This window comes from Rhinopithecus roxellana, chromosome 19, assembly GCF_007565055.1.
Source record: "Rhinopithecus roxellana isolate Shanxi Qingling chromosome 19, ASM756505v1, whole genome shotgun sequence".
NCBI lineage: Eukaryota > Metazoa > Chordata > Mammalia > Primates > Cercopithecidae > Rhinopithecus > Rhinopithecus roxellana.
In genome coordinates this window covers 14,255,942-14,270,177 of record NC_044567.1, presented here as the reverse complement: position 1 = coordinate 14,270,177, position 14,236 = coordinate 14,255,942, and the positions used below count along the sequence as shown (strand labels likewise).

The following is a 14,236-nucleotide window of genomic DNA, read 5'->3' as shown; positions in this document are numbered from 1 at the left end:
GTTCCCTGCATGCCACTAACTATTTTCATTAGATATTAATTGATTTGTGAATTCAGGCTGAATTGCATCATCAGCAGATGGCGGATCCAGACCTGTTGGAAGAGTCCTCATCCCTCTTGGAGCCAAGTGAGATGGGAAGAGGCACGCCTTTAAGACTTGGGTAAGTGCCATGTCAACCTTTCTGTATTCAGTGGGGCCATGTTCATCTCTGCTGTTCAGAAGAGCAATGAGACTGGGGATTCACTTGCTACCAGGATATGCCCTCCTCTGAGCCTGTTGAGATAGTCCTACAGCTCTGGATTCATGCCTGAGTTGCTCTGTCAGCTCTCTGCTGGGTTCATAAGGGAGGCTGGGAACAAGACTTGTCTTAAAACCTTCCATCCCATGACATGGAATAGGTTTCCAATCTGCCTCTTCTCCCCACAGCTTCGTGGCTGGTGTCATTAACCGGGAGCGCATCCCTACTTTTGAGCGCATGCTTTGGCGGGTATGCCGGGGAAATGTGTTCCTGCGACAGGCTGAAATCGAGAACCCCCTGGAGGATCCTGTGACTGTAAGACAAGGAGATTGCATCCTGTGGAGTAGGTCTTGTAAAGGGAGCCCAGAGCAGTAACGTAGCATGGGGCCACCTAAATCCAGCGCTTCCACAGAGGAGCCATTATCTTTATCTCTGCTCTAATTGGAGAATTTGAAGTACTTTCTCTAAGTTAATTGCTGTCATAGATACATATGAATGTGTGACGTATACATGACGTATACATATTTTCAAGTTTACCCGTGTAGATGTTATTCTGATTAGAAATTTTTATTTTCACTTATTTGTCTTTTATGAAAATTAACTTTAAAGCAAGATATCTGGTTCCAAATGTGTTTTTATTTGTTTTTGTTTTTTTTTTGAGGCAGAGTCTCTCTCTGTCGTCCAGGCTGGAGTGCAGTGGCGCGATCTCCGCTCACCACAACCACCGCTTCCTGGGTTCAAGCGATTCTCCTGCCTCAGCCTCCCAAATAGCTGGGGATTACAGGCATGCGCCATGATGCCTGGCTAATTTTTTTTTTGTATTTTCGATAGAGACTGTTTTACCATGTTGCCCAGGCTGATCTTGAACTTCTGATCTCAAGTGATCCGCCTGCCTCGGCCTGTCAAAGTGTTGGGATTATGGGCGTGAGTCACCCTGCCCAGCCCCAAATTTGGTAATATTCATGTATAAAAAGAGAAGGAGAGATTTCCTAAACTGTGGTCTTAATAAGCTGATGAAATTTTACTTGGTAAAGTTTTTTTGTTTGTTTGTTGGAAGGATTAGAAACTTAGTTTATAACGGCCGGGCGCGGTGGCTCAAGCCTGTAATCCCAGCACTTTGGGAGGCCAAGATGGGCGGATCACGAGGTCAGGAGATCGAGACCATCCTGGCTAACACGGTGAAACCCCGTCTCTACTAAAAAATGCAAAAAAATTAGCCGGGCATGGTGGCGGGCGCCTGTAGTCCCAGCTGCTCGGGAGGCTGAGGCAGGAGAATGGCGTGAACCTGGGAGGCGGAGCTTGCAGTGAGCTGAGATCCGGCCATTGCACTCCAGCCTGGGCAACAGAGCAAGACTCCGTCTCAAAAAAAAAAAAAAAAAAAAGAAACTTAGTTTATAGATATCGCACAAAATAGGATGATCTTCCCCACCCAGTACTTCAGGAAGTAGAAACAGTTTAACATCTTGGCATTTGCCATAATGAGACAGAGTTTATTGTCTAAACCTGCATTTAGGTGTGGTGAGTCCTGATTTCAGGGAGTACAAGTAAAGATAAATGTACTGCAAAAATTTTACTTTGCTTTTGTAGGAGTGTTATTTAGAAACCTGAAGTTAGTTTTTCTGTTTTGAATTATCTTGTGAATTTCTTAAATTAGTGTTCTTTACCTAAGAGGAGATATTGAACTGTGAGATTTCTCAGATTGGGTGGGCTGTGCAGCTGCAGGGCTTTCATCCTCCATGCCGTGGAAGAGTGTGGTGACACTTCAGGTGAACCCCCGGCTTGGGGATATAGTTTCACAGTCTTGCCAAAGGCCTTCAGGTTGTGGAAACATTGTAATCGGCAGCCACACTAATGAGGAACTTTTCTCAGGAGTATTCAGTCAGGTTTCCTCTTGGCAACAGAAAGGTTATTTTATCAACAAATGTAAAAATGGGGACCCTGGATATCTATAACAGATCAGGCTGCACAAAGTATGGGTTCTAGTTTAGCCTAGAGAATTTAGGGATTTCAGAGCCTTTAGCCTAATTTTCTTCACTCCTTATCTCCTTTTATCCTTCTGAAGTTTTGTTTGTTATTATAAAAGCTGTACATGCTGTGTATGACTATGAGAATATGCCGACAACCAGAGACAATCCTGGTTAACACGCCATATACCTTTTTTTCTGATCTTTCCTTCCAGTCCTTGCATCTTACTTCAGGTATAAATTTGGTATTTGGAATGGATTACCTTCCTCCCTGCCCCATAAAGTCCAGATTAGCTTGAATTGTGGGATTCTACATCAGCGTTCTTCCCAGGGACTCAGTTCCTTGTAGTTGTTCAGCCCTTTTTATCTAAGAATTTCTAAGTCCCAGAACAGACAGAAATGGCTTCCTTCTCTTTTCTATCCTATACTTTTATCATTCAGGCAATATAAGATTTAAAGTTGAATTGGTAAATAAGTCTAAACAGTGCTAAGAGGAGCATCATTTTAGCTTCAAGCTCCTGGTTGAGTCAAAAAAACAAATAGAGAAAGATTTTTGTGAATTAGAGATTATAGGGTAGATGTTCTTGTAGTGAAGCTTAGGAAATGGAGTGAGGGCAGTGGTTAAAGTGCGGGATTGCCATGTCCTTAAAGGATGCCTATTGTTCTTACATCACCAAAAAAGTTGGTTATTTAAGAGGTTTTCATCCAGATACAGAAGTCTGAACTCTTGTTTTTTTATTCTGGGGCCTAGGGTGACTACGTGCACAAGTCTGTGTTTATCATTTTCTTCCAAGGCGATCAGCTGAAAAACAGAGTCAAGAAAATCTGTGAAGGGTAAGAGAGGCATGCCTCTACCAGGAGGGCACAGCCATGCTGCCCACATGTTGAGTCTTAAAGTTCAGAATAGTGAAATACAAATCCTTTTTAGTTTACCTCGACACAGTGAATTTATCTTTTAATAATGTTAGGGGCTATTTTAATCAATTCAAAATAACCTGAATTCATTTTTATTTTTATTTATTTATTTTTTATTTATTTATTTTTTTGAGACGGAGTCTCGCTCTGTCACCCAGGCTGGAGTGCAGTGGCCAGATCTCAGCTCACTGCAAGCTCCGCCTCCCGGGTTCACGCCATTCTCCTGCCTCAGCCTCCTGAGTAGCTGGGACTACAGGTGCCCACCACCGTGCCCGGCTAATTTTTTTTTTATATTTTTAGTAGAGACGGGGTTTCACCGTGGTCTCGATTTCCTGACCTTGTGATCTGCCCGCCTTGGCCTCCCAAAGTGCTGGGATTACAAGCGTGAGCCACCGCGCCCGGCCTTTTATTTTTATTTTTGTTGTTCAGGTGGGGGGTCTCACTCTGTCACCCAGGTTGGAGTGCGGTGGGATGATCACGGCTCACTGCAGCCTTGACTGCCTGGGCTCAGGGGATTCTCCTGCCTCAGCCTCTAGGGTAGCTGGGACTACAGGCGTGCGCCCACCATACCTGGCTAATTTTTTGTATTCTTTGTAGAGACAGGGTTTTGCCATGTTGCTCAGGCTGTCCTGGAACTCCTGGACTCAAGGAATCTGCCCATCTCAACCTCCCAAAGTGCTGGGATTAGAGGTGTGAGCCACTAAATTCTTTTTCCTTTTTTTTTTTTTTCTGACCAAGGCTCACTCCACGCCCAGGCTGGAGTGCAATGGTGTGATCTCGGTGCACTGCAACTTCTGCCTCCCAGGTTCAAGTGATTCTCCAGCCTCCTGAGTAGTTGAGATTACGGGCACCTGCCACCACGCCCGGCAAATTTTTTGTTGTGTTTTAGTAGAGATGGGGTTTCGCCATGTTGGCCAGGCTGGTCTCAAACTCCTGACCTCAGGTGATCCACCCACCTCGGCCTCCCAAAGTGCTGGGATTACAGGTGTGAACCACTGCACGCGACCCTAAATTCATTTAAAAAAATAACATCAGAACTTGTGGCCAGATACAATGGCTCACGCCTGTAATCCCAACACTTTGGGAGGCCGAGGCAGGAGGATTACTTGACCCCAGGATTTGAAGACCAGCCTGGCCAACTTAGTGAGACCCCATGTCTATAAAAAACTAAAAACTGAAAAAAAGAACCACAATTTCCTTAACTTGGGGAAAAATAATTCTTAAGGACTCATGGTTTATAAATGCCATATTATTCTGGGACAGTGAGTCTCCATACTTAGCATAGATGCTATGTCCTTAAATTTTCTGAAATTCTGCCTTAGGGACAGATTTTTTTTTTGAGATGGAGTGTCGAGCTGCCACCCAGGCTGGAGTGCAGTGGCACAATCACAGCCCACTGCAACTTTCACCTCCAGGGTTCAGGCGATTTCTCCTGCCTTAGCCTCCCAAGTAGCTGGGACTACAGATGTGCGCCACCACGCCCGGCTAATTTTTGTATTTTTAGTAGAGATGGGGTTTCACCATGTTGGCCAGGCTGGTCTCAAACTCCTCATGTCAAGCGATCTGCCTGCCTCAGCTCTCAGAGTGCTGGTGTTACAGGCGTGAGCCACTGTGCCCGGCCTTTTTGTTTGTTTGTTTGTTTGAGGCAGGGTCTCACTCCATTGCCCAGGCTAAAGTGCAGTGGCATGATCACAGCTCACTATAGCCTTGACTTCCTGAGCTCAGTTGATTCTCCCACCTCAACCTTGTGAGTAGCTGGGACTACAGGCATGTGCCACTGTGCCCAACTAATTTTTGTATTTTTTGTGGAGATGAGGTTTCACCGTGTTGCTCAGGCTTGTCTTGAACTTCTAGAATCAAGCAATCCACCTGCCTCAGCCTTCCAAAGTGCTGGGATTACAGGCGTGAGCCACTGCGCCTAGCCTAGGGATAGGATTTTTTCCATGCCATCTTACTCCGTTAATTTACAATATAATTTGCTTTACTTTTTTTTTTTTAATCTCAAGGGAATTTCATAGCTACAGAGAATGTCAAGATAGTTCAGATGTTATAATTGCTTTGTCTGCAGGTCGTTTCACATAAATAGTGTTGACTTAGGCTGGACGCGGTGGCTGATGCCTGTAATCTCAGCACTTTGGGAGGCTGAGGTGGGTGGATCGCCTAAGGTCAGGAGTTGGAGACCAGCCTGGCCAATGTGGTGAAACCCCATCTCTAGTAAAAATACAAAAATTAGCCAGGTGTGGTGACAGGTGCCTATAATCTGAGGTACTTGGGAGGCTGAGGCAGGAGGACCGCTGGAACCCAGGGGCAGAGGTTGCAGTGAGCTGAGATTGTGCTACTTCACTCCAGCCCGGGTGATACAGTGAAACTCTGTCTCAAAAAACAAAAAAGAAAAATAGTGTTGACTTAATACATCGATCTGACCTAATCCTGTTTTGGTCCTTCTGGTACATTAGGATTACTTTCTGAGATTATTTAAATTAGATAAGTTAAGAAACTTCGATGTTCCTACATTCCAGGTTCCGAGCCTCGCTCTATCCCTGTCCTGAGACACCACAGGAGAGGAAGGAAATGGCTTCCGGAGTGAATACTAGAATTGATGATCTCCAAATGGTATGCAGAAGGCTGGAGGGAATTTGTTTTTGTGAAACACTGGAATACAAGACCATCCTCCTTTCTTGAAACGCTAATGGTCTACAAGCCACCTGTAGCAAACCAGGATACCAAAAAAAGAAATGTCCATGGGTAATATGTCCTTCTGGGAGCTGAGAAAGTGTCAGGGAATGATGGTTAAAAATAGCATTAGCCCTCCTCAAACGAGACAGGAATGCTAAGCATCTAGATTCGTTGTTGCCTAGCATATTCAATTCCTCTCCACCTCATGAGTCTGAGATTTTTTTTTTTTTTTTTTTTTTGAGACAGAGTCTCACTCTGTCACCCAGGCTGGAGTGCCATGGCGCTATCTCAGCTCACTGCAACCTTCGCCTCCTAGGCTCAAGTGATCCTCCTGCCTCAGCCTCCTGAGTAGCTGGGATTATAGGCATGTGCCATCATGCCTAACTAATTTTTGTATTTTTGTTTATTTTTTTTGAGACAGAGTCTCGCTCTTTTGCCCAGGCTGGAGTGCAGTGGCGTGATCTTGGCTCACTGCAACCTCTGCCTCCCAGGTTCAAGTGATTCTCCTGCCTCATCCTCCCAAGTAGCTGGGATTACAAGCATGTGCCACTAAACCTGGCTAATTTTTGTATTTTTAGTAGAGACAGGGTTTCACCATGTTGGCCAGGCTGGTCTCAAACTCCTGACCTCAAGTGATCCTCCCACCTCGGCCTCCCAAAGTGCTGGGATTATAAGCATGAGTCACTGTGCCTGGCCTAATTTTTGTGTTTGTAGTAGGGATGGGGTTTTACCACATTGGCTAGGCTGGTCTTGAACTCCTGACCTCAAGTGATCCACCTGCCTCAGCCTCCCAAGGTGCTGGGATTACAGGCATGAGCCATTGTGCCAAGCCAAGTCTGATATAGTTTTTTTTGTTTGTTTTTTGTTTTGTTGAGACAGAGTCTCACTTTGTTGCCCAGGCTGGAGTCTTGTGGCACGATCTCAGCTCACTGCAAGCTCCGCCTCCTGGGTTCATGCCATTCTCCTGCCTAAGCCTCCTGAGTAGCTGGGACCACAGGCGCCCACCGCACGCCCGGCTAATTTTTTGTATTTTTTAGTAGAGACGGGGTTTCACCGTGTTAGCCAGGATGGTCTCGATCTCCTAACCACATGATCTGCCTGCCTCGGCCTCCCAAAGTGCTGGATTACAGGCATGAGCCACCACGCCCGGCTGAAGTTTTTATAATAATAATTTTTTAAAAGTATGCTTAGTTAAGAAAAATATATATCAAACAATCTAAAAATACATGAGAAGTCAGTTCTGTCCTCTCCCACACACCCTCCCGAGGCAGCCAGTCCCAGTAGCTCGGCATGCATCCCTGCGGTCACCTTTGATCTTAACCACACAGTCTAGCCAAAAAGCCCTGGTGTGACTTTTGTACCCAAGAAGAGACTGTGTTGGAGTTTTGCCAAATTGCAGTAAGTGTGGTTTATGCACACTACGGTTATCACAGAGCTCTGAGGGAGGAGTTGTGAACTATGTGTACATGGAAGGAAAGACTGGTGAGTGGGGCTTTGTTCCCTTTGAAAGAATGAAAGTGATGATTACCCCCTTAGAATATTAATAAACATGCTTAATCCCAAAGGCAGTTCCTTTTGTCAGTGGCAGAATTGTCAGAGATACGTTCTAACTTCCATTTCTCTTTTTTTTTTTTTTTTTTTTGAGACAGAGTCTTGCTGTGTCTCCCAGGCTAGAGTGCAGTGACGTGATCTTGGTTCACTGCAACCTCTGCCTCCCGGGTTCAAGCGATTCTCCTGCCTCAACCTCCCAAGTAGCTGGGATTACAGGCGCCCGCCACCACACTTGGCTAATTTTTTTATTTTTAGTAGAGACGGGATTTTGCCACATTGGCCAGGCTGGTCTTGAACTCCTGACCTCAGGTGATCTGCCTGCCTTGGCCTCCCAAAGTGCTGGGATTTCAGGTATGAGCCACTATGCCCAGCCTGTAACTTCCATTTCAACTCTCAGTGACCTCCATCATGTATGACCCACCAATCTGACCTGTTGCTGGCTCTTTTGAGATACACTTACCTGTTTAACCAGAGAGAGAGAGTTTTAGAACTGCTGGTGAATGACAGGCTATATTAGTACATTCTGGGTTCTAAGGCTGTCTTAATCTCCTTCCAGTTCTATGGGTAGATGTAAAGAGCATGTGCGGTAGACATTATAACTGACCAAAATTTGATTTTTTAAAAATCTAGCTGTAGGAACTGAAAGTTTAAAAGGGATTGAATACCAAGGAGTGGGATGAGGAAAGAGAAAGGCAAATAGAACATTGTTTGCTAGTTTCTTTAGCATCCTTCTAGAAAAAGGTTTTTTTGTTTGTTTGTTCTGTTTTGTTTTCAAGACAGATCTCACTCTATCACCCAGGCTGGAATGCAGTGGCACAGTCTTGGCTCACTGCAGCCTTGACCGATTAGGCTCAAGCAATCTGTCTCAGCCTCCCAAGTAGCTGGGACTACAGGTGCTTGCTGTCATGCCCAGCTAATTATTTTTTGGTATGTTTTTGTGGAGATAGGGTCTCACTATGTTGCCCAAACTGGTCTGGAACTCCTGACCTCAAGCAATCCTCCTGCCTTGGCCTCCCAAAGTGCTGGGATTACAGGAGTGAGTAATAGTAATTGTGAAATAGTCCACAACCAGAAGGAAAGAAAGTAGCTATCTTCAAGTGATGTATTTCCCTAGCATGCCATGGCTTTGCTTTTAAAAACAAAACAAAACAAACCTCTTTACGGAGGTCACCTTCCTCTGCCCAAGACAGTTTTTCAGGGAGTAATTACTGCTTTGTTCTGAACTCACTTGAAGAATTGTCTATGGTGCAGACTTGTGCTTTGGGTTGCTTGCCTAATTTCTTCCAATTGGAAGCAGCAGGCTTAGCCACACTTCTGCTATTAAACACTGAAATATGGGCTGGACGCGTTGGCTCATGCCTGTAATCCCAACACTTTGGGAGGCCGAGGCAAGTGGATCATGATGTCAGGAGTTCGAGACCAGCCTGACCAACATGGTGAAACCCCGTCTCTACTAAAAATACAAAAATTAGCCGTGCGTGGTGGTGCGCGCCTGTAATCCCAGCTACTCTCGAGGCTGAGGCAAGAGAATCACTTGAACCCAGGAGGCGGAGGTTGCAGTGAGCCAAGGCCACACCACCGCACTCCAGCCTGGGCCACAGAGTGAGACGCCATCTCAAAAAAAAAAAAAAAAAAAACTTAAATATTTGGTATTAAGCCAATGGAATGTAAAATGTTCCTGTACCTTCCTCCCACCCTAGTCTTGGCACTGTGATTCCTCTGAGGGAAATCTGTACTGGTTTCTTTTTTTTTTTTTTTTTTTGAGGCGGAGTCTTGCTCTGTCGCCCAGGCTGGAGTGCAGTGGCCGGATCTCAGCTCACTGCAAGCTCCGCCTCCCGGGTTCCCGCCATTCTCCTGCCTCGGCCTCCCAAATAGCTGGGACTACAGGCGCCCGCCACCTCGCCCGGCTAGTTTTTTGTATTTTTAGTAGAGACGGGGTTTCACTGTGTTCGCCAGGATGGTCTCGATCTCCTGACCTTGTGATCCGCCCATCTCGGCCTCCCAACGTGCTGGGATTACAGGCTTGAGCCACCGTGCCCGGCCTGTACTGGTTTCGAAAGGATCAACACTGAACCATTTTTTCCTCTGAGAAGCCTGACATAAAGGTAACACCTTAGCTGCCCTCATGATGGCAGTGGTCTGTGGCAGTCCAAGCCCCCTGTAAAGATCACAGGTGCTCCTGATCCCACGGCGTCTCCTGGCCCATGTTTCCAGTGTAGGCAGGCCGTGGTATTCAGCACCGCCTCTTTCTGCCCTCTCCTGTTGCTGGCCCATGTGCAGGGGATTCTGTGTGGATTTGTTCATTTATCAGCTCCTGGGCTTGTGATGCCTACTTCTTCAAGTCTGAGTTACAGTCCCCACATAGAAAGTTGTTGCTCTTTAATGAGCCAAGTTAAAGGCAGTGACCTACATTTGTTATGCCTTGGACTGGTGGTAAGATTGAACATATATAGAAAAGCTAAAAAACAATTTTCTCAGTTTTCTTTTCAGGTTGAAGCTAAATAAAATGAATGTTAGTAACTAGAACTCTAATTTCTTGTAATTGGGAAAAAAGAAACCATTCTAGCCAGAGGAAGAAAAAGACAATTCCCTGGCAATTCTTTTCAGAAAGCTGTGCCTCTTTGCCATTCATATCCTGAGATCTAAATCTGGTGTTAAAAGGATTCCTCGCTTGTTCCTTTTCTCCCCAAAGGTTCTAAATCAAACGGAGGATCACCGCCAGAGGGTTCTGCAGGCGGCTGCTAAGAACATCCGTGTCTGGTTCATCAAAGTTCGGAAGATGAAGGCCATCTACCACACCCTGAACCTGTGCAACATAGATGTGACTCAGAAATGCTTGATTGCAGAGGTCTGGTGCCCCGTCACCGACCTTGACTCCATCCAGTTTGCACTCAGAAGGGGCACGGTGAGTCCCCAAAGCTAGCAACGCAGCTCGTGGCCAGGAAGAGAGGTTCCCATCAGTAGTAACATTAATGTCATTTTTGGCCGGGCGCGGTGGCTCATGCCTGTAATCCCAGCACTTTGGGAGGCCAAGGCGGGCAGATCACAAGGTCAAGAGATCAAGACCATCTTGGCTAACACGAAAAATACAAAAAATTAGCTAGGCGTGGTGGTGGGTGCCTGTAGTCCCAGCTACTGAGCTACTGAGCTACTGCCCAGCTACTGAGGCAGGAGAATGGAGTGAATCTGGGAGGCGGAGCTTGCGGTGAGCCGAGATGGCGCCACTGCAGTCCATCCTGGGCAACAGAGCGAGATTCCGTCTCAAAAGAGAAAATAAATAGTAGCATTAATGTCATTTTTATGACATTTCACCTTCGGAGTTCTTTAATATATTTGTCTTTTAACTTGACAGCACATTTCATACATAGCCTAGCATATATATATAGCATAGCATAGCATATCTTTATTTTGCATATGCGGAGACTGCAGTTCAGAGAGCTGAAATAATTTGATCATAATGCCCATGATTCTTCAGGGTTGCTCATGGCCAGGGCATCAGTTTCCAGATGCCTTCTCTATATATGACTGCTTCTGTTTAGTAGTTAATTAGAACAACTACTGTATCCACAGAACTGCTCTAAGTGCCTGGAGAAGTGCAGAGATGTACAAAACATGCCCTCAAGTATCTTACAGTTTATTAGGAGAGTTCCGACTATGGAGTTGGAAAAAGCTATAAGAAGGTGGCAATTGATCAGGTCTTTGAAGAATGGTAAGATGTTGGTAAGACTGCTGAATGAAGAGAAGAGGACAAAGGCAGGAAGTATCATTAGACCGTGTATATTTGGGCACAAACAGGATTTACAATGGGTTAGCTGAAGAGGAGAAGTACCTGTCTGCGTCAGGTAGTTTGGAACCTAATTGTGAAAGGTTCTTAAATAATAGCTTAGAAGATTTAAATTGTATTCCAGAGGGAGTTGAGAGACATTAGAAGTTCTTTAGGGGTGAAGGAACATGATCAAAGCACTTTGGGTGGTTTTTAAAATTTTTTATTTTGTTTTTGAGACAGGGTCTGGCTTTGTTACCCAGGCTGGAGTATAGTGGTGCCATCTCAGCTCACTGCAGCTTCTGACTCCCAGGCTTAAGCATCCCTCCCACTTCAGACTCCCAGTAGCTAGGACTGCAGACGCCCACCATCATACCTGCCTAATTTTTTGTATTTTTTGTAGAGACAGGATTTTACCATGTTGCCCAGGCTGATCTCAAATTCCTGGGCTCGAGTGATCTGCCTTCTTTGGCTTTCCAAAGTGTTGGGGCCAGGCGTGGTAACTCACGCCTGTTATCCCAGCACTTTGGGAGGCTGAGGCGGGTGCATCACTTGAGGTCAGGAGTTTGAGACTAGCCTGGCCAACATGGCGAAACCCCGTCTCTACTAAAAATACAAAAAAGTTAGCCGGGTATAGTGGTGGGCGCCTGTGATCCCAGCTACTCAGGAGGCTGAGGCAGGAGAACCACTTGAACCCAGGAGACAAAGGTTGCAGTGAGCTGAGAGCACGCCACTGCACTCCAGCCTGCACAACACAGTGTGACTGTCTCAAAAAAAAAGTGAGTCACCATGCCTGGTGGATCAGTTTTTTTTTTTGGAGAAGGAGCTTTGCTCTCGTCGCCCAGGCTGGAGTGCAGTGGCACGATCACAGCTCACTGCAACCTCCACCTCCCTGGTTCAAGTGATTCTGCTGCCTCAGCCTCCTGAGTAGCTGGGATTACAGGCGTGCGCCACCACACCCAACTAACTTTTTGTATTTTTAGTTGAGACGGGGTTTCATCATGTTGGCCAGGCTGGTTCGAACTCCTGACCTCAGGTGATTCACCCGCCTCAGCCTCCCAAAGTACAGGGATTACAGGTGTGAGCCACTGCTTCTGGCTCAAAGCAGTTTTAAAAGAGTAATCTGCTGATAGTATCTAGGTTGAATTGAAGGGTGAAGAGATTCTGTAGGTACGGGTTCAGTTAGGAGGTTATTGTAGACATAGAATAGTAAATGATAAGAATCCCCAGGTAGGACTTGACAATGGGAAAAAAAAATGACGAATTGTGAGATGTTCTGCAGGAAAAATCAGTAGGGATACCTGGTTCCTAGCAAGGTGCAGGAGAAATACAAGGAGAAAGATTTAAACATCTTTTTGAGGCATCAAAGCTGAGTGACCAGGATAATTAGGGTTCCAATGATGGAAGTAAATGTTCAGCAAGAGAAGCTTATTGATTGGGGAGAGATGGTAAGTTCAGTTCCAGTCACATTGAGGTCCTTGTGGAAATGTCAAGCAGACAAGGGGACAAAGCTAAGGAAAATGGGAGTCATGAGAATGGAAGGGAATGAGACCTCCAAGAGGAGGTCATAGAGAGAAAAAAAAGTTTGGGGGCCTGCAATGCTATCAGGTAGGCAGAGCAGAAACCACCAGCAAAGAGAGAAAAAGAATGGTTAGCGAGCAGGAGGAGAACTCCTAAGGAAGAAAGATTTTCACCAAAGATCTCCAATGTTAGGGGTGTGCATTGGGGAGAGAAGCTCTTTGGTCAGGAGCCAGTCACTTTGCATAAGCATGCTCAGCCAGACTGCAAGGGATCAGGAAGTTAAGAGAAGGTAGTGAAGAAAGAGAGCCAGAGAACATACTTTGCTTTCTCCATGAAAGGGGGAGAACAACTTTCATAAAAAGGCAGATATAGAGGCAGTTCTACATTTTCTTTGGTGACGTATTTTAAAGTTAAATTTTTTTCACATTGAGGATGTATTTCATAGGATCTAATAGAAATCTTCCATTGTAAATGTTATACCTTGTCCCAGTTTTCCCAAAGGCTGGGAAAGATAATCTAGTTTTATTTTTATTTTATTTTATTTTATTTTTTGAGACGGAGTCTCGCTCTGTCGCCCAAACTGGAGTGCAGTGGCTGGATCTCAGCTCACTGCAAGCTCCGCCTTTAGGGTTCACGCCATTCTCCTGCCTCAGCCTCCCGAGTAGCTGGGACTATAGGTGCCCGCCACCTCGCCCGGCTAGTTTTTTGTATTTTTTAGTAGAGATGGGGTTTCACCGGGTTAGCCAGGAGGGTCTCGATCTCCTGACCTTGTGATCCGCCCATCTCGGCCTCCCAAAGTGCTGGGATTACAGGCTTGAGCCACCGCGCCCGGCCTCTAGTTTTATTTTTATTTATTTATTTTTATTATTATTTTTTTTATTTTATTTATTTATTTATTTATTTGTTTATTTATTTATTTATTTTTGAGATGGAGTCTCGCTCTGTCACCCAGGCTGGAGTGCAGTGGCCAGATCTCAGCTCACTGCAAGCTCCGCCTCCTGGGTTTACGCCATTCTCCTGCCTCAGCCTCCCGAGTAGCTGGGACTACAGGCGCCAGCCACCTCGCCCGGCTAGCTTTTTGTATTTTTTAGTAGAGACGGGGTTTCACCGTGTTAGCCAGGATGATCTCGAACTCCTGACCTCGTGATCCGCCCATCTCGGCCTCCCAAAGTGCTGGGATTACAGGCTTGAGCCACCGTGCCCGGCCTTATTTATTTATTTTTTTTGAGACGGAGTCTTGCTCTGTCGCCCAGGCTGGAGTGCAGTGGCCGGATCTCAGCTTACTGCAAGCTCCGCCTCCCGGGTTCACGCTATTCTCCTGCCTCAGCTTCCCGGGTAGCTGGGACTACAGGCGCCGCCACCTCGCCCAGCTAGTTTTTTGTAGTTTTTAGTAGAGACCGGGTTTCACCGTGTTAGCCAGGATGGTCTCGATCTCCTGAACTCGTGATCCACCCGTCTCGGCCTCCCAAAGTGCTGGGATTACAGGCTTGAGCCACTGCGCCCGGCCTATTTTTATTTTTTCATTAGTTTTATTGTGATATAATTTACACAAAAGAAAATACATATATTTTACGTGTACCATTTGATGAGTTTTGAGAAATACACACC

General features: G+C 45.8%; 1 protein-coding gene across 5 annotated transcripts in view; it reads left to right on the top strand.

Annotated features, from left to right (window-relative positions):
* ATP6V0A1 (ATPase H+ transporting V0 subunit a1) overlaps nucleotides 1–14,236 on the top strand; it is a 66,942-nt gene that overhangs the window by 20,581 nt on the left and 32,125 nt on the right. For 3 of the 5 annotated variants that reach the window (XM_010386125.2, XM_030924136.1, XM_030924137.1), the window contains 5 exons: nucleotides 57–160; nucleotides 427–553; nucleotides 2,954–3,036; nucleotides 5,637–5,730; nucleotides 10,037–10,249. In XM_010386125.2, coding sequence (XP_010384427.1) covers nucleotides 57–160; nucleotides 427–553; nucleotides 2,954–3,036; nucleotides 5,637–5,730; nucleotides 10,037–10,249 — 621 coding nt within the window. The remainder of the gene's footprint in view (nucleotides 1–56; nucleotides 161–426; nucleotides 554–2,953; nucleotides 3,037–5,636; nucleotides 5,731–10,036; nucleotides 10,250–14,236) is intronic. The other 2 variants (XM_010386141.2, XM_030924138.1) reach the window with 1 other exon arrangement.